Source organism: Stenella coeruleoalba, assembly GCF_951394435.1.
Source record: "Stenella coeruleoalba genome assembly, chromosome: 1".
NCBI lineage: Eukaryota > Metazoa > Chordata > Mammalia > Artiodactyla > Delphinidae > Stenella > Stenella coeruleoalba.
The window spans coordinates 52,606,375-52,633,282 of record NC_137169.1 but is presented as its reverse complement, the minus strand read 5'-3'; the positions used below and the strand labels follow the sequence as shown (position 1 = coordinate 52,633,282).

The window sequence follows — 26,908 nt, the reverse complement described above, 5'->3', positions numbered from 1 at the left end:
TTGTGAAAACAGGTTTTAGATGGGGAGAAACTACTGGGGCTTAGAAGACAGAGGGCGATACTAGTGTCGCCACAGTTGTGTCCGATCAGCTTTAGCTGTAGATATTATTAGGCAAGTCACACTGTGGATGACTATGAATTCTATTCTGAGTCTGAAGAGGAAACTGTAAAATGAAAAATTAGTAAAGCCCTCATTTTAATTAAGCAGTCTGACACTCGGTACCTCTGTGATTCAGCTCCCCCAAATGTCCAAGTGTTGGAGCATTTTATCCAAGAGGCCTTAGAGCACACTGGTTAACAAGGAGCTAAGAAGTCAAACTGCCTGATACTGAATCCCAGCACCTCATTTACTTTGTGACTTCAGCAGTAAAGCTACGTCTGGTGCCAAGTACAGATTGCTCTTGTTACGATTGTTGTTATAATTTTTTTTTCATTTTTGTTATGTGACAATCTTTTTATGTCTCTTTTCTTCCTCGAGAATGTGAGCTATTTGAATGAAGGGACTGGATGTATTCATCTCTTTGTGTCCAGTCTTAAGAGACGCTCAAAAAACTGTTAGCTGAATGAGGAACAGGCAAACAAATATCAAACTAAGATAAATTCAGAGCAGAAACCCTGACTTTAAGCTTAGAAAATGAGGATAACCTTTTCAGACTATTGATGAACTCATCCAGAGCAGTAGCAGAGGATCAGTCATCTTCTGAACTTCTCTTATCTTTCTCCTATTCCTAAACAAGAAATCTTATTCCTTAACCTGTGGCCTTAACCACATCACCAACTTCACAGATATTAACCAATCCTTGACAACCAGTTCATAAAGTTTTGTCGGCTATAACACCTTCACAAAAAACTAACTGACAACAATAACAAAAAGAAATGTCATACTTACGGTTAATTCAGAAGCTGAAGAGGATTTTGATAAACACTAATAACATCAGATTAATCACAAATTAGTTTTGAACCTTTTGGAATTTATATTTAAAAACAAACCCTATTCTTTTAATGTGTTTCCATGAGATTTTACTTAAGGACCCCTAAATTATTTTGTGAGATTAGTTTTTTTGTTTTTGTTTGTTTTGGTTTTGTGTTGGTTTTTGGCCATGCCACACAGCATGCAGTTCCCTGACCAGGGATCGAACCTGTGCTCCCTGCAGTGGAAGCATTAAGTCTTAACCACTGGACCGCCAGGCAAGTCCCTGTGAGATTAGTTTTTACTCAAGCAGCAAACAGCAACTGTAAGCAACAATATGATTTTTGTTCTCGCTTAGGAAAATGATAATAAATAGTTGACGAAAATGTAATTTATAACATTCTTCCCCTTCACTTCATTTTCCTATACAATATCCTCTATACCCCTTCATCTCACCAGAACAGAAACTCAGGATATATGCCCCTAGATGGATGGATATATTAGATACAGAATATATAAATATATGGATGGATTTTGCCCTTATGTGATCATTATAATGAAAGTAACTGGACAGGTTTTATTAGAAGAATCAAATGAGCCTAATAGGAAAAAAAAAAAGAAAAGAATATATGCCCCTCACCTCCAACAGTTCATCTCCAATATGCATTCGCCCGTCCGTGGCAGCGGGTCCTTCGGGGTTAATTCCCACCACAAATATGCTCATGCGTGACCTGTCTTTGTTACCAGCAAGGCTGAGTCCAAGTCCATTCTTATCCTTTTCAAGTTCAATAATGTGCAATTCTCCAGGCAGGTCTGCATATCTTTGCCTGATTTTTTCTATTTAAAAAAAAAAAGGTAAAAAAAATTTAAATAGAACACTTGAATCTATATTAGCAAGATACTGGCATTTCCCCATCTTTGATGATGCCTCTACAAAGAACCGTCCCTTCTTGAGAGCGAAGTACTTGAGGTCATTCAAAGTCTTATATATAGGTTACAGTTAAAAATTATTTTATCTCCATCTAACAAGGTTGGCTCACCCATAAAACCTTCCCTGATTGTTCAGGTTCACACTGGCCTAGACTTTCTACATATTATTTTCTTACCTAAGAGAGTCAACACAATGTGGTGGAAACCCTAGCCTCCCTGCACTACCCCGCCACCCCCCAACTTCCAAAAAAAGAAAAAGGGAAACAAAGAATATATACTGATCACCAGCTGTGTTAACAAGCAAAGTGTTTGGTCTTGGAGATATCGTGCTGAACAAAACAGACATGGTTCTATTCTCATGGACTTGCAGTCCAGTAGGAAAGAAAATCAACAATTAATTCTAAATAATTACATTTCTTTAAAGTATACAAAGGGTACAAAACAATATTGGGTGTTATGTGAGTAAAAACAAGGGGAACTAAGGATGTTGATTTTCTTGTCAGATCTGAATTCAATACACAAATCTACCACTTACTCAATGTCCAATAATTAATACATTATATTACCTCTATGGAATTCCACTTTTTCCTCTTTAAAATGGGTATGATAATACCCACTTCATGGAAGTTGGGTAAATTAAATAAAATACACGTTAAAGAACTTAACGGCTCATGACTTACAGGTATTTTATAATTCTTTTATTTGATCTTCTGTCTCACCTTGCAATCTCCACTTTATGCTCTAAATTACCTATTTTAGGATTTGGCTGGTTATACTTCACTTGTGTCGATTCTGTGCAACGAAACCACACTGGCAGGTCAGTGTTGGGAATGATACTGCTTTAGACATGCCTTGTACCCCACACAGCACCAGCTCAGGCCAGGTGTGCTGCCAGGGCTCAGAGGTTTGCTGACTAATCCATCGTGTGATGTAATCATCTTATCAGCTGAATAACCAAGCAGTAGCTTGTGACTATCCTGAAACTCTCTACGCTCTAACACTTGACTTAAGTTCGTTGTCCTTAGAAGGAACCTTCCAAGTTGAAAACTTAATTTGAATAATTAGTGTTAAGGGGTAGGGGAAGGAAGACAGCCTAGTCCATTTCATCACTTTACCAGATATAACCTTATATAACCAGATATAACAGATATGCCTTATAAGAGGAGATAAATTTAAACCCATAAAAGCTATTTTATGCATAAATTTATATTGAAAGAATGATAAATGACTGCTTATTTATTCATTTATTTATTTTTTAATGACTGCTTATTTTATAAAGAGGTTAAATCTGCCGGCTTTACAAGGATTTTGAAGAGAAGCTTAAAGAACTTTCACTGATAATGCTTATTATTAATCATAAAGAACACATTTAGCAAAATACAATAAAACAAAGAACTTGCAATGTAATAAAACTGTCCTCTAATTAGAAATAAAATTATTCATATCAACACTGAAGTAAATAAACTCAAAGTATTTTTGTTGGTCAACTACTAAGAACAAGCCACTATGTGGGTACCTTAACAGAGCATACAAAACACATGGTACCCTCAAGATGCTTTTACAGCAAAATAGGGGAAGCAAACAAATACAACAAATATTAAACAACTACAGTTATGTAAATAGAAATTCCAACCACTACAAGTGCTGGTCACTGAATAAATACTAAATGATTAGTGAATTAGGTCAGTGAATAAACATTAAATTAATTGCACTAGAAATAATTGCTTTTAGAGTTCTAAGAATTGATATGGCTAGAAGAGATTTTATGGAAGAAGCAGAATTTGAGAATGTTTTTTTCTCTTATTTTTTAAATTAAAGTATAGTTGACATACAATATTATATTAGCTTCAGGTGTACAACACAGTGATTCAACATTTATATACATTACAAATTGATCACCATAATAAGTCTGGTAACCACCTGTCACCACACAAAGATATTACAATATTATTGACCATATTCCCTATGCTGTACATTGCGTCCCATGACTTACTTATAACTGGAAGTTTGTACCTCTTAATCCCCTTCACCTATTTTGCCCAACCACCACCCACCTCTGGCAACCACCAGTTTATTCTCTGTATCTATGAGTCTGCTTCTGTTTTATTTAGTTTGTTCATTTGTTTTATTTTTTAGATTCCACGTTTATGGGAAATCATACAGTATTTATCTTTCTCTATCTGACTTGGTGTAATACCTTCCAGGTCCACCTGTGTTGTCACAAATGGCAAGATCTTCTTTTTTATGGCTGAGTAGTATTCCACTGTGTATATATATACCACACCTCTTTTACCCATTCATCTATGGATGGACACTTAGGTTGTTTGGCTATTGTAAATAATGCTTCTATGAACACTGGGTTGTGTATATCTTTTCGAGTTACTGTTTTCATTGTTTACATAAACAAGAAGGGTTTTGAATAAGGTACAGAGTTTGGTTATGTGAAGAAGAGTCCTGGTAGATGTAATGACAAGGGGAAAAGCATCTATGCAGGTGGGTGAGGAAGAGAACGTGAAAGCCCATCTGGCTTTGAACGGAAAATTGTTTGGGTTAGTGGGTGGGTGACAAGAAATAAGAGTACAAGGTTAAAAGATTAATTGACAGTTTGTTTACAGAAATAATATTCCAGGGCTTCCCTGGTGGTGCAGTGGTTAAGAATCCGCCTGCCAATGCAGGGGACATGGGTTTGAGCCCTGGTCCGGGAAGATCCCACATGCCATGGAGCAGCTAAGCCTGTGCACCACAACTACTGAGACTGTGCTCTAGAGCCCGTGAGCCACAACTACTGAGCCCGTGTGCCACAACTACTGAAGCCCGCGCACCTAGAGCCCGTGCTCCACAACAAGAAAAGCCACGGCAGTGAGAAGCCCACACAATGAAGAGTAGCCTCCGCTTGCTGCTACTAGAGAAAGCCCGCATGCAGCAACAAAGACCCAATGAAGCCAAAAATAAATAAATTAAAAAAAAAAGAAATAATATTCCAGTTTATGGACTCTGCAGAAGTGCCTTGAGGTACTCTGGGGATGGGGCCTTGGGGGGACACTCGATTTAAGACCTGTTCTCCCAGATTCAACCAGAGCAGTTATACTTTCACCTGTATTGTTTACAGGATTTATAGGGTAAGATGGTTAAGAAATGATACCACAGTTAATGAAACAAATAAAACAAAATTTTAACGCATACTTCTCAGAAAATAATAAAGCAGCAAAAGATTAAAAAAAAAAGAAACTGAAGACTAACAACATAATAAGCTCAAGGTATTATATGTAAGAGACTGTGACATATGACAGACAGAAAGTACACATTTTGGGGGAGGCACACACAGAACAATTACAGAAACAGACTGTGTATTGGATCATAAAAGAAACTTCAATATGTCTCAAAAAAATCAATATCATACAGGCTGTGCCTTTGGACATAGTGCAATAAAACTATGAAAAACTATAATGACAAAAAATAACTTTAGGGCTTCCCTGGTGGCACAGTGGTTGGGAGTCCACCTGCCGACGCAGTGGGCATAGTTCGTGCCCCAGTCCGGGAGGATCCCGCGTGCCGTGGAGCGGCTGGGCCCGTGAGCCATGGCCGCTGAGCCTGCGCGTCCAGAGCTTGTGCTCCGTGGCGGGAGAGGCCGCAACAGTGAGAGGCCCGTGTACCGCAAAAATAAATAAAATAAAATAACTTTAAAGCTCTCTTGTGTTTGACATAAATTAATAGTTAATAATAAATTAATGTTAGTATTAACATAAAGATATTTTCAAAATAGTGCTGAATGAAATGGGGAAAAAACAGTATGGGGTCAACATCATTATGTAATAATATTTATGCGAATTAACATTCTGCACAAAAACCACAACACATATTTTGCAAGTGCACATACAAAAACACAAATATTTAACACATTAGTATGGTTAATTATACTGGGTGTAAACAGACAGGAATACAAGGGAGCAAAGAAAACCAAACAAGGACTCTCAGATGGCCAGTGATGGTAACATGCTATGAAGGATTATATTTAGTGCAATCTTCTGCCCCTGGGGACTGAAAAAAAGAATGAGCTGAGAAAGGTTTTAGTGTTAAATTAATATAAAAAGACTTCCAGGTTCCAAAATGTGTCTGACTTGTTCAACCTTCAGAGAAAAAAAATAACCTTTATGGCCATTAACTATACATTCAACTGCTTAGACATGTAAGTGATTAATGACACGAGGGATCCTCCTTTGGTAAAATGTGGCTCTATCACAAATGATGAACAACTCAAACTGTGCTACCAAAGGTGAATCTCTATCAATGCATTCTTGTGGCTGAATAGAAACAGCAAGGGCTAAAGGGTCAGAATTTGGTTCAAGTCCTAGCTGAGGCACTTAACACCACTGGTTCCTTGGACCAAATACTGAACCTCTACTAACTTATTTGTAAAATAAGGTTGTTACCTTAAAATGGATGTTAACTAAAAATTCCTAGGACATAGGGTCCAAATGTTAGGGGAACAACACAACCATGATTTCATTTTCATCATTTAGTTATACTGAGGTTTTAAGTTAAAATTGGTGACAAAGCTACTTTTTTCTTCTTTAACCTTGTCTATCTTGAGGAAAACTGAGACTTGTGAAAGGAAACAGTGGTTCCCCATGATGGCATGAAGGAAGCAGGCACACAGTCCTCCAGTGGGAATCAGGAGAGGAAGGGGCTCTAGCATCATTATTCCCCGGATTCCCTTCTTTGAGTTACTTATATTGAGGAGTCCCAAGGACAACTTCTTGAGGAGCAAAGGAACAACAACACTGTTTCAAGTGATTGTCCCATGGTTCATAGGTCATTGAGGTGGCTTTAAAATTGTGTGCCAGCCAAGTGTGGAATTAAAACCCTTTCCACAGTTTCAGTTTGGGAAGATGAAAAAGTTTTGGAGGTGGATGGTGGTCACAGTTGCACAACAATGTGAATGTACTTAATGCCACTGAACTGTACGCTTAAAAGTAGTTAAGGGGCTTCCCTGGTGGCGCAGTGGTTGAGAGTCCGCCTGCCGATGCAGGGGACACATGTACGTGCCCCGGTCCGGGAAGATCCCACATGCCGCGGAGTGGCTGGGCCCGTGAGCCATGGCAGCTAAGCCTGCGCGTCTGGAGCCTGTGCTCCGCAACGGGAGAGGCCACAACAGTGAGAGGCCCGCAAAACGGAAAAAAAAAAAAAAAAGTAGTTAAAATGGTGTATTTGTTATGTATATTTTATGACAATTATTTAAAAAAAAACAAAAACAAGACCCTATCTATAGGCTTAAAAGACCCTTCAAAAAATTGGTTCCCTTATCAACATTCCACCAAGGGACTAAGTTGTAGATTTGTTACCCCAAACTTTTGAAACCTCCAGCCCTATTTTTCTGGCCAATTGTTTTGTTATGACAATGGCATATTCCCATTTTTTCAATTAACAAATATTGACTGAATCCAAATGCATGTCAGGCTTGTGATGTGAAGGGCACACTACTGAATTTGTTTTCAAGGACCTTAAAATCTATCACTGAAGACAAGCATACATATCAATAATTCTAATTCAGAGAGAGAAAAACTATGAGAAAAATACCAGCAGCTGAAGTCACCCATCCATTTCACTGTGTCGTCAGGAAAACCAATTAATGTCTGCAAACTACACTGAATATCATAGATATTCTAGCCAACTCTCATTCTACTGGTCATATATAACTTCTCCTGCATAATGCTCAAAACTCATTTTAGCTGACATTTCCAATAATCCTGCATCCAACTTCTTCCAACTTTATTTACCTAAACATGGGTTATTCAGCTTTCCTTGACTTTTAAAATTATCTTTTTTTTTTTTTTTAAAAAATAAGAGAAGGGGGTAAGCTCAACAGAACAGAGCTCAGCAAAGAAGCAAATCCTAGAACAACTAAGAGCTGAGTATCCTTGAATAGTTATGAAGTTTCAGTAATAATTTATTGGGGACCTGCTAAGTTGCAGAAACTGCACTAAAATCGTCCAATAAATTTTCTCCATCTATGCTAAAAATCCACCCTATCAGGTAGAAATTATCATCACTGCATCTAGATGTGGGAAATAAGACTCTGACCTTGCCAAAGGTCACCCAGCTAGAAACTAATATCATAAGGATGCAAACCCAGTTTTGTCTGTCTTCACAGTACTATCTGAAAGTATCTTTTTAGATTTCTGCTTTCTTTCTATTGCCCTATCCTATAATATAAACTCCACGAAGTTCCTTGTACATGTAGCACACTGCTGTCTTCTGCACTTAACAGTGCCTGACATATATTAGGTGGTTAATATATACAATATACGCCTGTTGGAAGCATAGACAGATGATTTCTAAGGTCTTCTTCAATTGCTCTGCCTACATTTCTGCCAAAACCCCAAACAATGCTACATAAAAGCCATCTGAGACCTAGAACCATTAGACACATGCAATTTGTTTCAAAGACAATGCATTCTTTCAGTTAAAGGAAGTAGAAAAATGGTTTGTTTCTTCTTTGGATTTGTATTCAAAAGTAACAAAATCCATTAGGACTATGTATACAATATATTTTAAAAATCAACTCTATTAAACTGAAGAAACTTGAAAAGCAAAGAGATTGATACTTTATCTTTTCTTTCTTTCTCTCTCTCTTTTTTTTTGGTGCATCATGAAACAGGAAGAGCAGTAAGACAATAAAAATGCCAGATACCACATATATACAATGGAATATTACTCAGCCATAAAAAGAAATGAAATTGAGTTATTTGCAGTGAGGTGGATGGACCGAGAGTCTGTCATACAGAGTGAAGTAAGTCAGAAAGAGAAAAACAAATACTGTATGCTAACACATATATGGAATCTAAAAAAAAAAAAAGGGTTCTGAAGAACCTAGGGGCAAGACAGGAATAAAGACGCAGACCTAGAGAATGGACTTGAGGACACAGAGAGAGGGAAGCATAAGCTGGGACGAAGTGAGAGTGGCATGGACATATATACACTACCAAATGTAAAATAGATAGCTAGTGGGAAGCAGCCGCATAGCACAGGGAGATCAGCTTGGTGCTTTGTGACCACCTAGAGGGGTGGGATAGGGAGGGTGGGAGGGAGACGCAAGAGGGAGGGTATATGGGGATATATGTATACGTATAGCTGATTCACTTTGTCATACAGCAGAAACTAACACAGCATTGTAAAGCAATTATACCCCAATAAAGATGTTAAAAAATAATAATAATATATGTTAGTAATGAAGACAACTTTGCATTCCAGTTTCAATATGTAGAAGCAGAGTGCAGAGGATTTTTAGAACAGCGAAAGTACTCTGTGTGATACTATAATGATACATACATGTCATTATACATTTTTCCAAACTCTTAGAATATACAACACCAAGAGTGAATGCTAAGGTAAACTACTGACTTTGGGTGAATATGATGCGTCAATCTGGGTTAATCAATTGTGACAAATGTACCGCTTTGGTGGGAGATTTTTATAACAGTGGAGGCTATGTGTGTGTAGGGCAGGGGGTATATGGAAAATTCTGTACCTCCTTTTCAATTTTGGTATGATCCTAAACTACTCTAAAAAAATGAAGTCTTAAGAAAATGTTGTGGACAAGTATTTTATTTGTAAGTGTAACAAAGGAGATTGTGGTCATGCACACACAAAAAATGCCAAATGCTCTGTAACACATATGATCATTAATTTTCAGTTAAATTTGTATTATGATTTTCAGGCCTCAGAATCTGAGTTATCCTACAATGTTGATTCAAACCCATAACTACAAGGGACTTGAAAGATGACAGGTCCAGCTCTTCAGATAAATGAAATGCCATGTTTTCACCATATCATAAAACCAGAGACTTTTAAATCAAGCGAAAGAAACTAAGGTATCGTGTAAAGCTACCTTCTCTTACAGCACGCACCGCCTCCCCAATTTATAAACAAAAATAAGACTGAAGAAATGAATATAATGCTATGATGCTAATTTATAGCTAGAAACTAAGGTCTTCTAGTTTGTAGTTCAATTTTTCTTTACCAAATCATGTTAAATTTCCCCAATAACACCTCAAAGAACAAAAATGATTTCCAATTTTTCCCTCAGTAAAAGAAGCTATCTTTAGAATACTCATATTATCGTTTATCTCCTTACATGAAAAAAAACATTTCGCAGTTCATCATGTCATTGAATCCTTCCCACATCTTTGTAAACACCTCCTTTTGCAGGTGAGTGGACTGACAGAGAGTTAAGGTGATTTGGCCAGTGTTTGGGCCAGGTCTGCTGAACCTTAGAGCTTTGTACTCTCACATCACAGCTATCTCTTAAGACTGGTAGAATTTTAAATAATAAGAAGTTCACTTAGGGGAACTCAAACAGTGGTTCCCAGGCTTAGTCTCCTTAGATCACCTGCCAGGCTGGCTACCTAAAAATTACCCTTAGAGCCTATAAAACAGAATCATGACTGGGCTCCACCAGCAGATCCTGAGCCAGTAAGTCTGGGGAAAAATTTAGAAACAGGGTAAAGTTTTCTTTGTAACAAGGTCCTTAGATTATTCTCACGGGCAGCTGGGTCTGTAAATAACAGACTAATCTCCCATGCAATGCAAACATTTTTTTCTACAGCGGACATGACAGTCAACCATAAAGTTCACAGATACCAAATTTAAGGCAGCCTTTAAATATGCCTGACACAAAACTAATCTGATATGGAGATTATATCTGGCTCCATAATCATACCTCAGGATTAAATAAGAGATTTATCTTGACTATACAATAGATTACTTTGAAATCTCAATCTCAGTCTTTCTCCCTCTATCTCCCTTCCTCCTAGGCTGCACCTCTCCTTCTCCAATTTCAGATGTTTTCCGTAACTTCCATTACCAATTGCTTCTACTCTGTGGGTATAAAAAAAAAGGTGATCTAGAATTTCAAAAGGGGAGAAGGAAAAGAAAATTAGTGTGTGCGGGGAAAGCAGACCTGAATTCTCATCTTTGGAAAAATCAAGACACCACAAGCAAGTTTGCTCACTCAGCATTTAAGAGAGAAATCATAGCTGAGGTCATCCTGTGCATGCCTGAGTCAGCACAAACTGCTCTACAGCCTCAGACATGTGATCCCACTACAGGGGAAACCCACACTGCCTGGCATTTGCTCTAAGAGCTGCAGGGAGTTGTTTCCATGGCAACCAGTGAGTGAGGAAAAGGATATGTGGGGGGAAAAGGTATAAAGAGAACAATTTTCCGAAAACTTATTTTGATTTCACTAAAAAAAATTGAAGAGGTGGGGTAAAGAGTAAAATAATACTACTATTAAAAATAATAAAGTAATATTTGAAGCCAATGAGTTTCTTCTCTAAAATTAAGAAAAAAAAAATACAAAGAACCCATACTTTGTTTCCTATACACAAACACCCGCCCCCCTCCACACACACACACAAATCATGTAAGTACTAGCTTTTAGTAACATACCTGTTACCGGTATTTCCTAGGAATATTTGTAACAAACAGCCAACCTTTATATTGACTTTCATTGACTTCCACAGTGTGTTAGTCACGTGGTAGTAGTTCCTATCCCAAATAACCTAGATGCCTTCCATTTCTAAATACAGAGATTAGGAGATAAGTAACCCACTTCTTTTGGCACCAGGCTTTACTCAAGTACCTCTGAATGAACATCAGACTAGAATAACTAGAGAGGGAGAACAGTCTTTTGACTCAGCTGAATAGGCACATTTGCTTTAAACATGGATTTTCCAGCCCTGTGACAATGTTATCTGAAGAAAGGAATCCCAATTTGCTCATAATTCTGTATCAAAGCATCAGTGTTTCTCCTTGTCCACAAAAGCCAATAAGATTTCTCCAGTATGGTCTCAGGGTGTTTTCGTATCATCATAGGATATCAGGTGTTGCTAAGTAACGGAGCCTTTCTCCCAAGAAAGAAACAATTCAAGTCAATGCCCAGTGTTTTAATAACAAATGTTCAACGCACCAGAATAATGACCCAATACAATTTTAGAAGCATTTAGTTACCTGGTCTGTTTCCAAACAACACAAAATAATTTAATACAGAGGAAATACTTAAATATGTTTCTTATACATTAAATACAACCTTTCCACTTTTAAATAATCAGGTTATGAGAAGCATCTCTTAATCTAATTTTCTTACACAGTAACCAACTTTCAGTTCTCTGTTAGTACATGCAGATTTAAGAAGTAAAAACATATGGAAAAAAACTCATAACCAATCAGAAGAAACAGCACGTGAACTCTAGCAGGAAGGAGCAAATCTCAAGTGAAATTCCAGACCAAATAAAGAAAATAATGAAAATGTGTCAGTGTAAAGAAACCATATTTGACGTGACAAATAAACAAACTTTCCTCTTAAATATAGATGTTTTTGCCAGTATATAAATTTGATAATATCATGTGGACCTACACTTAGAAATTAATAATTGAGACACAAAACATGAGAACTACAGTTAAGTATGAAAATAACAGCTAGACATTGTTCTAAGCACTTTACTATAGTTTAACTCATTTAATTTTTATGAAAACCCTGTAATATACGTATTATTATCCCCAAATTTACAGATGAGGAAACAAAGGCACAGAGAAGATAGGTAACCTGCACAGTAACACAGCTAGTGAGTGGTAAAATAGGGATCTGAAACTAAAGACTTCGGCTCTGGAGTCAATAATCTCAGGTGAGAGTCAGGGCTAGAATTAAACAAAAAGTATATACAGAACTCGGAAGGAAAACAGAGAAGTTAAGTCATTTCCTTCCTTTCATTCACAAAAATTCAATCCATTTTAGATACAAGAATGGAAAAGGAAAGCAACCATAATTTTAAAGTGACATAATTCAGGCTGTCAATTGGAACAAGAATCATTACAATTATTTCCTTAAGAGACCATAGTGTGAGAAAAAAAATACTCAATAGTGAAAATCGAAAATGTTCCCATTAGATGAAACAAAATTCAAATGAAGCAATATGCAATGAGCAAATTTTAAACATAAGGCACTGTATTAATATCAATTGAACTTTCTCTGTTAGACACTATGTTGATCCCTTTGTGTATTTGGTATTATGAAATATAGTCCTCAAGACATCCATTCTCAGTAAATTGGATAAACAAATTGTGGCATATCCATACAGTGGAACTTTATTCAATAATGAAAACAAACAAGTACTGCTATAGGCAACAACATGTTTGAATATTAGAAACATACTGTTGAGTGAAAGAAACCAAGAAAGGAAAGTGTATACACCACACGATTCCATTTTTATCAAATTTAAAAACAGGCAAAGCTAATCTATGGTTTTAGAAGTCAAGACAGTGACAGTGTTGACCTTTGGGGAAGAGAGAAGAAACAGTGAATCAAAGGGGGGCATGAAGTGATTCTGGGTGGTAGTAATGTTCTGTTTGGTGGGTGGAAATTCATCAAACTGTGGTACAGTTTTGTTTGTATATATTTCAATAAACTTATTTTTTAAAAAGAGACTTAATAAAATAATGTAATGTGAGAATCTTGTTTGAATTCTGATTTGAACAAGCCAACTACATTTTGAGACAATAAAGAAATATGATTATGGATTATATATTAGATAAAACCAAACAAGTACTGGGTTATACTGTGTGTATATGTATTGTATATATACACAATTATACATATTGTATAATATACATTGCACAATATTATAGTTGTACTTTTAGAGATGTATATGTGTGAATGAAATGACAAGTCTGAGAATGGTTTTAAACTATTTCAATAAAGAAAAATAAAAGAAAAATAAATGATAGGCAAAACAAATACTACAGCAAAACTTGGTTAATTACTAAGTCCAGGAGAACAATATATGGGAATTCACTCACTGTTCTCCTTCAGGTTTGCAAATGTTTGAAAATTTTCACAACTACAAGAAAAGCAAAATAAAACCCTCCTAACAATCCTATAAGGTATAATCATCCCATCTTACAGATGATGAAACTGAGGATCATGGAGGTTATGGAACTTGCCCAAACGCGCATTTAGGGATTGGCAGACCTAGAGTTCAGATTCAGGTCTGCCTCACTCCAAATCCCATACGCTTACCCACGACATAAGAAAGATCGAGAAGCATGTTGTGTCCACATGTGGTACAGTGGCAGAAGTGAACTCTGAAACCTGCCTCAGTCCTTTTGGAATTCATGAGTTAGGGGGAGACCTAGAACACACACAGGCAAATCCCCATAGTCTAGCCTTTGGAAGATTAATTTGCAGCAGTACACATAGGACAACTTGAAGAGGAGAGATGAGAAAAGAGAAAGACTATTAAAAAAAAATGGTGGAGAAAAAATTAGAATTCAGCTCGCATGTGGTGGTAGGAAATAATTCAAAAGAAAAAATCAATAAGGCTTATGAACTGTTTGGATATCGGAGGTAAAGGAAGGTTAAGAGGAACAAGGAAACTAAGGTCCGATCCTTGAAGACAAGGAGTGAGGCACAAGGAGGTGACGATTTAGTTTAAATGGGCTGGTTTGTGGTATCAACAACAGAGAGCAGCTGAATTCGGCCTCGAGCTCAAGAATGAATGGGAAGTAAGCCTGGAACTGCTGCTAGATAAGGCAGAGAGGGACGAAACACTTTGAGCGCTCTTTGAGGATGAATTAGCACTCAACTCTGGGGAGGATGGCTCAGAGGAGAGGAATGGGGAACCTGACCATTTAGGAGGCCATTACTATGCAACCCAAGAGTGATAGGAAATGGATATAAACTGGGTTAAGGTGCCAGCTGGAATAGAAAAGGGAACTTAAGGAATCAGAGAAAGGAGCAACTCCACTCTATTCATTCCTAAAGAAAAAAAAATATTGAATGCCTGCTCTGGGCCAGGCCTTAGGCTACCTGCTAAGGATATAAGGGTGAATTAAAAGAGAAAGGAATAAAGACTGAATTAGGTACTATCAAAAGCATAAGAAATTCCAAATATGACTGGGCTGTTTCTTTCCGTCACTTAACAGCAGGCAAAGAAAGATCCTGTAATTGCTATCTAAACTCTTAAGAAACACATTCAGTTTGGAGAAGGAAACAAACCAGTCCAGGGCATTCATGATCAAGGACACCAAGGATGAGAGAGGTCAATTGGAAACAAACAGCAAAACCAGGAATGGAATCCAAAGTCCTCATTAATTAGGCCAGATACTCTATTCTAAGTCTCAGATACTGGGGCAATTAGTCCAGGTTTAAACTGAAGTTGTAGGTGGGCTATCTTTGCCTCTCATTTTCACAAATCTCATCCCAATTCCTTATTTCATGCTATGATAAAACTGACCAGTCTGCTAAGTCCCTCTGATAATGAGGGATGTGGGGCAAGGCAATCATTCAGGGAGGCAGATGCAGTTGACAAATGATCTATCTACAAAGGCAAGGTGCAAGCTCACTGACTACCTTTAGGCTTAAAATATAAAATGAAATTAGCATGCAGGAAAGTTAATACACCCTAATTAAGGAAGATGGTTACATTTGCACCCATGCTCAAACATATAGGTTCACATCATCAGTCTTTTTTTTTTAACATCTTTATTAGAGTATAATTGTTTTATAACAGTGTGTCAGTTTCTGCTTTATAACAAAGTGAATCAGTTATACATATACATATGTCCCCATATCTCCTCCCTCTTGCGTTTCCCTCCCACCCTTCCTATCCCACCCTTCTAGGTGGTCACAAAGCACTGAGCTGATCTCCCTGTGCTATGCGGCTGCTTCCCATTAGCTATCTATTTTACATTTGGTAGTGTATATATGTCCATGCTACTCTCTCACTTTGTCCCAGCTTACCCTTCCCCCTCCCCATATCCTCAAGTCCAATCTCTAGTAGGTCTGCATCTTTATTCCCATCTTGCCCCTAGGTTCTTCTGACCATTTTTTTTCTTTCTTTTTTTTTTTTTAGAGTCCATATATATGTGTTAGCATACGGTATTTGTTTTTCTCTTTCTGACTTACTTCACACTGTATGACAGTCTCTAGGTCCATTCACCTCACTACAAATAACTGTTTCGTTCCTTTTTATGGCTGAGTAATATTCCATTGTATATATGTGCCACATCTTCTTTATCCATTCATCCGATGATGGGCACTTAGGTTGCTTCCATGTCCTGGCTATTGTAAACAGTGCTGTGATGAACATTTTGGTATATGACTCTTTTGAATTATGGTTTTCTCAGGGTATATGCCCAGTAGTGGGATTGCTGGGTCATATGGTAGTTCTATTTGTAGTTTTTTAAGGAACCTCCATACTATTCTCCATAGTGGCTGTACCACACATCATCAGTCTTGATGGATGTGCCCAGTGAGACCTTTCTGCAACAGCACCATTACACCCAAACCAGTGTTTCCCAAAGTGTGGTCCACAGATCACCCAAGGTAGCTGTGTATAAAATGCAGTTGACTGGGCTCCATGTCACATCTACAAAATCTAAATCTTGTGATACAGCCAAGGAGTCATCACTTTTTTTTTTTATAAACATATCTCTATGTAATTCTTAAACACATTAAAATGTCTAAAAACCAAGAGAAGTCTCCAACCAAGCTCAAAACGCCTTAATGACCCTTAGAGATGCTGGAAAACAAGGTATAAAAAGAGTTTGTTACTGACCTCAGATTTTTACTAAGTCTTGAGACAAATCAGTAATGTTTTGATTTTGAAAACAGCACTGAGAAAAGCCAAAAGTAATTTAAAAATAAGTCTGCAAACAATAAATTCTGGAGAGGGTGTGGAGAAAAGGGAAACCCTCTTGCTCTGTTTGTGGGAATGTAAATTGATACAGCCACTAGGGAGAACAGTATGGAGGTTCCTTAAAAAACTAAAAACAGAACTACCATATTACCCAGCAATCCCACTACTGGACATATACCCAGAGAAAAACATAATTCAAAGAGACACATGCACCCAAATGTTCACTGCAGCACTATTTACAATAGCCAGGACAGGGAAGCAACCTAAATGCCCATCAACAGAGGAATGGATAAAGAAGATGTGGTACATATATGCAGTGGACTATTACTCAGCCATAAAAAGGAACGAAATTGGTTCATTTGTAGAGATGTGGATGGACCTAGAGACTGCCATACAGAGTGAAGTAAGTCAGAAAGAGAAAAACAAATATTAACGCATATAGGTGGAATCTAGAAAAATGGTATAGATGATTTTATTTGCAAAGCAGAAATAGAGACAGAGACAGAGAACAAACGTATGGATACACGGGGGAAAGAAGGGTGGGATGAATTGGGAGATTGGGATTGACATATATACACTGATACTATGTAAAAAATAGATAACTAATGAGAACCTACTGTATAGCACAGGGAACTCTACTCATTGCTCTGTGGCGACCTAAATGGGAAGGAAATCCAAAAAAGAGGGGATAAATGTATATGTATAGCTGATTCACTTTGCTGTACAGTAAAAACTAACACAACATTGTAAAGCAACTATACTCCAATAAAAATTAATTTTAAAAAAAGCACTCTTGGGCTTCCCTGGTGGCGCAGTGGTTGAGAGTCCACCTGCCGATGCAGGGGACATGGGTTCGTGCCCCGGTCCGGGAAGATCCCACATGCCGCGGAGCGGCTGGGCCCGTGAGCCATGGCCGCTGAGCCTGCGCGTCCGGAGCCTGTGCTCCGCAACGGGAGAGACCACAACAGTGAGAGGCCTGCGTACAGCAAAAAAAAAAAAAAAAAAAAAAGCACTCTTTACAATCATTTGTTGTACATTTTAAATATCAAGAGAACATAGAATATGGTTCTTTAATCACTATAAAAGCTCAGAGTTGCAAGTTCATTATGGTTAGAGCATGGTAGAACTGTGTTAGAGTTGGGCTGATTTTGCTTCTTGGTCGTTACCTAGTCATGCAATAATGCTCAACAAAAGCTCCACACTGACAACAGATCACGGTGATCAGCAGTGGCACTGACAGCATTAAAGTGTTTAATAATATTTTCTGCAGGGGGGGAAATGGGTTTCCAATAATTAAAGCAAACTGTAGTAGAATGCAGAAAAAGGGATATAACATAGTATTTGCCAAGTTTACCTGGCCCCCTTAGGAACTGATACTTTGGAAGCAAATTTCCCTCTGCTTACCTGCTTAGGAAACCATCTGGTTATGTTTGCCCAAGGCCCTGTACATACATATTAGTTCCAATAACCATCAGAGCAAGATTCAGGGAAGAAGTGGAATTCTAGCTGAAATTTGACAGTATTTTGTGTAGGTGTCTTCAGTTGTTTATTGTTTGTGCCCTCTGCTATCATAAGGGGAGAAACTACCTGCTTTGTCGAGTTAGAGTTACTGGCCCAGAGGAGGTGCAGCATAAACGTATGAATAAATTATGGAAACACAAACTTACAAATTCTTCATTATCTGAATTAGTCAAGAAACAGGTTATTTAGGTTAATCAAAATTTCTAATAAACACAGTTTTATTTTCCCTAAGAATTAAACTGTAATAAAAGACTCCAAAATTAAGCTGAGAACAACTTTTTTGGGTAATTCATGTTTTAATATTATTAGAAACACTATCTTTTAGGTATATGGAGCCAGAGTCAATCAAAAAACAAGTACACAAGCTTTAGAAAGATCTTTACATGGTGAAGTCAAAAAAGAAGTACTGTTCGAATTCCACTAATGCCACATTGCATCTGTTGACCTTCTGCAAGTCACTCAACTTCACATTCCCATCTTTAAAAAAAGAACAATCACTTGTCCCATGAATTTGAGAAGGTAGAATTAAAGAGTACATATAAAGTGGCTAGCTTAATGTAATAGTAGGAATTGTACCTTTGTTCCCTAACCAGCTACAACTTTCCTCCCTTAGCTCTTGCAGTTGGAGAGCTCCTTAAAGTACCACACAAACCAGTTTTAATTACATAGCATTGCTTTCTAAAATTATTATCATTGTCTTTATTTTAAAAATAAAGAAACAGGCTAAGAGAGTTTAAGTAACAGGCATAAGGTTGCAAAGTACATTGTATATTTTAATATTTAATTTTTAAATAATGACAAGATAGTATCCCATGACACTTTCAGAGGTTTTATGAGAAAGAAGACTAATTCTATAATTTGTCAAAATGATTTACACATAATTAATTTTGCTCATGTAATTTTAAACAATAGCAAAACTTTTGTTTAAAAATTTCATCCCAGAGCATGTCAGATGCTGTGATGTTTTAAACAGAGTTTAGGCAAAGAAACGAGTCACTAGAAAGATTTCACTTACTTCTGCAATAGGCTGATAGCATATTCACATTCGTTTCCAAGTCCAAGAGGAGAGGCAACATGGTGTAGTGGAGAGAAAAATCAGACCTGGGGTTAAGAACATGGACTCTGCTTTCTTTCTTTTTTTTTTTTCCCTTTGGCTGTGCCGCACAGCTTGTGGGACTTAGTTCCCTGACCAGGGATCGAACCCAGGCCCTTGGCAGCAAAAGCGAGGAGTCCTAACCACTGGACTGCCAGGGAATTCCCAGGACTCTACTTTCTAACCATGAAATCTTGGGCGAATCACTTACCTTTGTCCAGCCTCAGTCTGGTCATGAGTTAAATGAAAATAATCTTGCCTGCCTTAACTGTCTCACAGTATCTTTAAAATGATCAAATAAAGAGTACTTGTGAAACTACCCTAAAAAAGTGTCATCCTCTAAAATAATGTAAAGAAGTTTTAGCTCTTAAAGTTTTTAGCTTTGAAGCTTTTGTTAATAAAGATTTATTGACAAAAAGGGAACACTGTCCTGATTAAATTCTTACTTCAATGACTACTAAACCAGGTGACTGAAAATTTCATCAGTGTCTTGTAGTTCTGCAGTTTGGACAATGAATACTTTGATGGTGGTATCTTCTGAACAGTTCAAAATTTTCCTGATTAAAAGGTAACTCCTTACTGGGGAGGGTGAGATAAATGTGTAGAGCACAGAGAATTTTTAGGGAAGTGAAACTATTCTGTATGATACTATAATGATGGATACATGTCATCATACATTTGCCCAAAGCCAGAGAATGCACAACTCCAGGAGTGAACCCTAATGTAAATTACAGACTTTGTGTGATAATGACATGTCAGTGTAGGTCCATCAATTGTAACAAATGTATCACTCTGGTGGAGGATGTTGATAGTGCAGGAAGTTGTACATGGAGGGGGGGCATGGGTCATGCAGGAAGCATATGGTAACTGTTAACTTCCTGCTCAATTATGCTGTGAACCTAAAACTGCTCTGAATTAAAAAGTCTTAAACAAATACATACAAAAGTATTTTATCAAAAACTACAAAAGTTCTAGAAGAAAACACAAGGGAAAGCTTCATGACTTTGGATTTGTCAATGACTTCTTGGATATAACACCAAAAGCACAGGTAACAGAAACAAAAATAGACAAATGGCACTGCATCAAAATTTAAAACTTTTGTGCATCAAAGGACACAATCAACAATCTGGAAAGGCAAGTTATGAAATGGGAGAAAATATTTGCAAATCATAAATCTGATAAGGGATTCATATCCAGAATATATAAAGAACTCCTACAACCCAACAACAAGAAATTAAATAACCCAGTTTAAAAATGGACAAAGGACTTGAATAGACTTTTCTCCAAAGATGATACACAAATGGCCAACGAGCATATGAAAAGATGTTCGACATCACCAATCATCTCAGAGAACTGAAAATCAAACCTACAATGAAATATCACTTCACACCCGTTAGGATGGTTACTATCAAAAACCACAAATAAGAAGCGTCAGCAAGGATGTGAATAAGTTGGAAGCCTGTCCACTGTCGGTGGGACTGTAAAATGGAGCAACCGATATGGAAAACAGTACAGAGCTTCTTCAAAAACTTAAAAATAAAACTACCATATGATCCAACAATCCCACTCCTGCCAGAAGGATTTAAACTAGAGTACTGAAGAGATATTTGTATACCCATGTTCATAGCAGCACTATACACAATACTTTTTTACCACAATAAAAAATAAATAAATAAGATAGTCTATTTTTTAAAAAAAGTTAGCCTGTGAAAATTTATTCAAGGTTATGTTGTGATCGAGATCTGCATTTGCCAAAACAACACCTGAGATTTAGGAAGGAAACCACATAAATATTCTGTAGGAAAGCTGCTGATGAAAGGAAGCATGTATTCCACATACCTGAAGACGCCAACAAAAAAGTTTAAGTTCTAGGATTTCCCCGGTGTTGCAGTGGTTAAGAATCCGCCTGCCAATGCAGGGGACACAGGTGTGATCCCTAGTCTGGGAAGTTCCCACATGCCACAGAACAACTAAGCCCGTGCGCCACAACTACTGAGCCTGAGCCCTAAAGCCTGCGAGCCACAATAAGAGAAGCCACTGCAGTAAGAAGCCCGCGCACCGCAAGGAAGAGCAGCCCCCACTCGCCGCAATTAGAGAAAGCCTGCGCACAGCAATGAAGACCCAACACAGCCATAAGTAAATAAATAAATAAACAAATAAATAAATTTAAAACCAAAAAGATTAAGTTCTAAAAAACTGGTAGCTAAGATGATTATAAAAAATACAGGAAAGATACCAGAGACTGTCAAAATAAACTGACAACATTTGCCATTCATCTCCTTCCCACAGAGGAATTGATACCTGTTTCTTTCTCTGGTGCTGGTATTTCTGCACCATTTTATACTTTACCCCTTGGGCTTTGATATCTTTTTGGCTCTTTTTCAGGCAGTGAAGATGATAACATGAAAAAGGAACTGTTTCAAGCATTGTAGCCAGTCTGTTCCCATGTGTCTCGTCTTTAGACTGATCACACTCTGAAAGCAGCTGACAGAACCTGGATGGGATCTTGCACGTCACTGAGCAATTGCCTTCTCACAAGATAAAAGATAAATGAGAGGGGACAGACCTGCGAGTAAGAAACAAGAATAATAGAAAAGCAAAAGCAATGGCACAGGAGGAAAGCAAGCAAGGAAACATCTGCTGAAGACTAATCTAAAATCTCTTAAGAGCAATTCTGAACTCAAATTTATAACAATAACAAACGCTGCCCTTTGAGGGACAGTTACCTCCAAATAAATGGTCTTGTTTAACACTTTGATTGTCCTTTCTAGAAATAAGAGGCACTGAAACTTGGGGGGATTAATTGAACTGCCCAAAAACATTAGCTAGCAAAGGGCAGAGTCAATATTTTAACATAAATCACTATCTCTTTTATAAATTATAAACCACCATGTTTCTTTAAAAGGTAATATGAAACTGTATCTAATACTCAACTTTTTTCTAATGTGTAGTCAAGTCAACCCTATAAAGAGCAGGTACTGAATGCTTGTTAAAGTTTCTTTCCTTGAACAGGAAGTTCAACTCTTCAGAGATAATTTAAGGTAAAATTAGTAATACAAAAAATATCAAAAGTTTAGAAAAAAATTCTAAAAAAATAGATTTTAGGACTAAAAGGAGAGTTCTTAATTTAGTATAGCCAGCTAAAAATAAAATGACCCCTTATATTTTCGATAGCCTTATTAACACAGGGTAGTCCACAACACATGAAAAAGCTCAGTAAATACTCCTGTGGAGCTCCATTTTCTGCCATGCTCCCTTGCAGGATGCACCCTAATCATGGCTCCTCTGTCTTTCCATGCCTTAGGGACTTTGCACAATGCTCAGAGAAGCATTCTATGACTCCTCAGGCAGGATTTCCTTTTCTTATTTCCAAGGTACTTTGAGCCTTCCTCTATCAAAGCTCTCCCTCCACTGTGAAAACTGACTGACTTCATCTTCCTCATAGGACTGGGGCTCCTTGAGAACCAGACCTGTGTTTGACTCATTTTTGTACCCAACACCTATCATGGAATCTGACACATAGCACTCAGTTAAATGATTAATACTTGACTTTCAGCCTCAAAGAACTTAAGGATGAGAGACTGAGTATTTTCTCAGGTTTGTCTTTCCTGGCAATTCACTTTTGCTTAAATCTTGATGGAGTTCTTTGGCCCTAAGAGATTATCATTCAAAAATAAAGACAGGGCTTCCCTGGTGGCACAGTGGTTGCGAGTCCGCCTGCCGATGCAGGGGACACGGGTTCGTGCCCCGGTCCGGGAAGATCCCACATGCCGCGGAGAGGCTGGACCCATGAGCCATGGCCGCTGAGCCTGCGCGTCCGGAGCCTGTGCTATGCAACGGAGAGGCCACAACAGTGAGAGGCTCGCGTACCGCAAAATAAATAAATAAATAAATAAATAAAGACAATGGGGCACTGGCAGGAGAAAATCCAAGCGACCTGGTACAAAGGGCACCGAAAATGCACTTTAAACTCTATAAAACAGTTTCCTGGGTGAATTCTCAAGTGAGCACTCCAGGGGAGCTTGCATCTTCCTGTGTCACTCTCCCAAACTCTCCTGGTACAAATCCCTGGTACTCTGACTATGCAAAGCAATGCCTCCTCAGTAAATTGGGCAATAAAACCTAGTGACTAAGAGTGTGGGCTCTGGAATCAGATTGTGCATTCCGATCCTGCTTCTGTCACTTGCAGTTGGGAAACCTTGGGCTGCTTAACCTCCTACTTCTCTCAGTCACCTCATGCATAAAGTGAAAATAATTATGGTAACCACGTGTTTGAGCCGTTTGGGGGACTATGTAAGATAATGCATTTGAAGCATAACACAACACCTGGTCCTACTTCCCACTTTCACTCCACTTTCTTTACTTTGCAGAATCCCAGAGCGTCCCACATCTGCAATTTTTCCACATGAAAATAAGGCTACCTATAGCCCACAGACTGCTGTGCCCTTTCTACTCCTCAATTTCTGCCCTTGTCACTAGTTTACTCTGCCCCTGGTCAACTGAACTCCTTAACTCCCAGGTCCCCAATTCTATCCCATGAGATAGAAGAATAGAAAAAAAAAGTTTCCATTGACTGACATGCAGAGGGGGTGGCGGTGGGGGGTTGCACTCTCAGAACCACTGGGTTCACTTAAATAATTATGTGACTTTTAGCTTAGAGCTATCAAAAACAGTTATGATGAACACAGACAATAATAACGACTAATTATACTCCAATGCAAATAATATTTACTGAGAATGAGTTTTATATTAGGCACTGAAACAGGCTCCTTCATATATGTTTTATTCATTTAATCCTCAAACTAATATTCAAGGTAGGCATTAGCTGTGTATATTGAAGAAGAATAACCTGAAGTCCAGAAAGTTTAAGTGGCTTGACTGAGACAGCACAACTAGAGAGGGATTGAGATCAAATTTGAATACAGATCTTCTGACTCTATATAAAAAGGTGCTTTTGATTACACTATATGGGTTTTTTAATTCCAAAGATAAGAGTGAGTTAAATTTATGTATTTTTCTTGATTAGAATCAGTAATATAAAAGTGAACTTTGCTTAGGTCTCCAGTACGAAGTATAAAGGCTGAAAATTATGCTTACTCATTCACTCACTCGAAAAAGTTTTCAGTGATACTTATCACTTGACAAGCATGGTGCTAGGTGCTGATGGACCGTGGAGACCGGCCTGGAAAGTTATCACCTAGTGGAAGAGAAAGAATTAATCTAATAATCATAAGACAAACTCAGGTAAAAGGTATAAAGAAAAAGCATCACAGGGCATGTATAGTAAAAGTATCTGTATCTGAACTGGACATCAAGGAGGTCTTCCTTAAGGAAGTAAGGCCTGAGTTAAGAGAATGGAGAAAGTATTATTAGGCAGGGGAAAACTGTGTGCAAAGGTTCTGAGGCAAGGAAGAGGATGGCGTTCTGGAGGAACTACCACTACAGGGGGAACCCAGAGGGTAAGGGGCACAGAAGACATCAGGGGGATGTGTAAAGAGATCAGGGCAAGACCATGAGAACCCTTAGACAATTACAATGGGAAGTCACCGAACTGGGGGCAGGGATTGTCAGCCAAACAGGATGAATGACTTATCTACGAAGGTATCCAAATGAAGAACCATGTCATAAGTGAAAGTGAAAGCTTTCTTAAAGACTACAGTTAAATTAAATATAAAAAACACTATAATGTTAATTTCCAAAGAAGCAGGCAAATGTAGATTTTGCAGCAGACAAAAAGCAAACAAACAACAACAAACAAACGAACGGAAGAAGAAAAAAGGAAAAAAGAATTCACCAGCACAGCACGTTTTAATACTCAGGGAAAGATATAAAACCCTATTTATACATATAACCACAGAGTAGAGGTTTTTAAATTTTTTTTAATTATAAAATTAAGTTTTCTAATATCCTATTCATTTTTATAGGATTCTAAGGATATATAATCAGATGATCAGGTACCGTATGTAAGTAGGGGGTTTATACAGGGTTTGCTTTTAGCTCTAACTTACAAACTCCCTTAAGAGTAAATGCTACCTTATTTTCTTTTCAAATTACAACTTAGGCAGAATTTAAATACCTTTTCTATATGTCAAAGAAATCTCTGTAAGTTTCAATCAGCCAATATATCACATTTTTATATTACTGGCTATTTTAAGAATAGTCAAGAACACATAAGAAATCATATTGCTTTTTAATATACCTTAATATAAACTATAATAATAATGAAATACATATTACCTTTAGAATCATTATATTAGAATAAACAACATTCAACTAAAATCATAAACCTTTAGAAATAGCTCCAAGAGACATAAAATACTATACAGGCCAGGGACTTCCCTAGCAGTGCAGTGGTTAAGACTCCGTGCTTCCAATGCAGGGGGCACGGGTTCAATCCATAGTTGGGGAACTAAGATCCCACAGGCTGTGTGCAGCATGGCCAAAAAAGAAAAAAATCTACAGCCAATGTGGATGAGGACTAACACCTGATTATAAAATAAATAGAACCACAAAAATGAAAGCTTTAAAAAACATACTATACAGGCCAAAATTTTCACTCTCTTCTAGTTTGTATAGATAAGTACAAGCAAGCAAATAAACACATTTTAAAAAGGGATAAGGTATGCTGCTTTTCATTCTATTCTTAAAGCTCTTCAAGTACTATGTAGAAAGTATATTTGGGTTGCATTCTACAAATATGAAAGTGTGCAGAGGAAACATAATATTATACTGTAGACTCTTCCCTACTCTTATTTCCAAAGTTTTAAATCTATAACATACACATAAAATGATGGTTAAGGCCAGAATGGAACAGAAAAGAAGTTATTATAAGGCTGATGGGGCAGAAGAGTGAAGGTGCTGGGCTCTCTCTGAGGTGTCCACAGGCCTAAGGTCTTTAGTTTCTCTTGTGAAACTGAAAGAGGTGCTTTTCACCTAAGGTTAAACGCTCCACCTCTCCCGCACTGCCTGGGCACTGCTCTTAAAGGTTCCTTCTGATGGTCCTCAGGGGTCTTGTGCCAGGCCTTTACACTCGCTCCCTGACCATCACAGCTGATCTCACAGCTTTGATCACTGACTCACACCGATAACTCCCTTTACACCTTGAACTACTCTAGGCTCTCAGGACAACTCTCAATAAATGCTTGTTGAATAACTGAATGCATGCATCACTTACCTTCTAAGAAGAGTTCTACTTACACTAGCTTATGGCTTTCTCTCCATATTTCCTAGAATATTAAAAACCCCTCACCATTAAAAACTCTGTTAATAAGGTCTGATATCCATTATTCCTTTCTTTTTGAATAACAGAAGCAAATACTTTTAGCTATTTGTCTAGAATAAAAATAACATTTCTCAGCCTCATTTGTAGCTAGTTGTACTACTAAGCTCCGGATAATGAAATATAAGCTGTGAGTGTAACTTTCTAGAAATTATTATTAAAAGGAAGAAGGTTGCCCTTCCCTTCTCTTTTCTCCTTCCTGGCAGCTGGAATAAGCTCTGATAGATGAAGTTAGTGTCCCCCAAGCCCTGAAGTGATGCACGGAATGGAGCTCCCACATTGAAGAGCAACAACAGGAAAGGAGCTTGGGTCCAAGACACCAGGCAGTGCCCATTTCCAGATGCAGACCTGTGAGAAAAATAAACTTCTTTCCTCTAGAATAACTGTTATTTGGGGGGTTTCTTTGCTCACAGTTGGAACTTCATACAGACTAATGTATCTTCTAAGTAGTTCTCTATCTTCTTTCATTGTAAACTATCA

At 37.7% G+C, this 26,908-nt stretch overlaps 1 protein-coding gene across 8 annotated transcripts in view; it reads right to left on the bottom strand.

Moving 5' to 3' along the window:
• Window positions 1-26,908, bottom strand: part of PATJ (PATJ crumbs cell polarity complex component) — a 358,864-nt gene that overhangs the window by 147,959 nt on the left and 183,997 nt on the right. For all 8 annotated transcript variants that reach the window (XM_079919148.1, XM_079919149.1, XM_079919151.1 and 5 more), the window contains one exon: window positions 1,550-1,746. In XM_079919148.1, coding sequence (XP_079775274.1) covers window positions 1,550-1,746 — 197 coding nt within the window. The remainder of the gene's footprint in view (window positions 1-1,549; window positions 1,747-26,908) is intronic.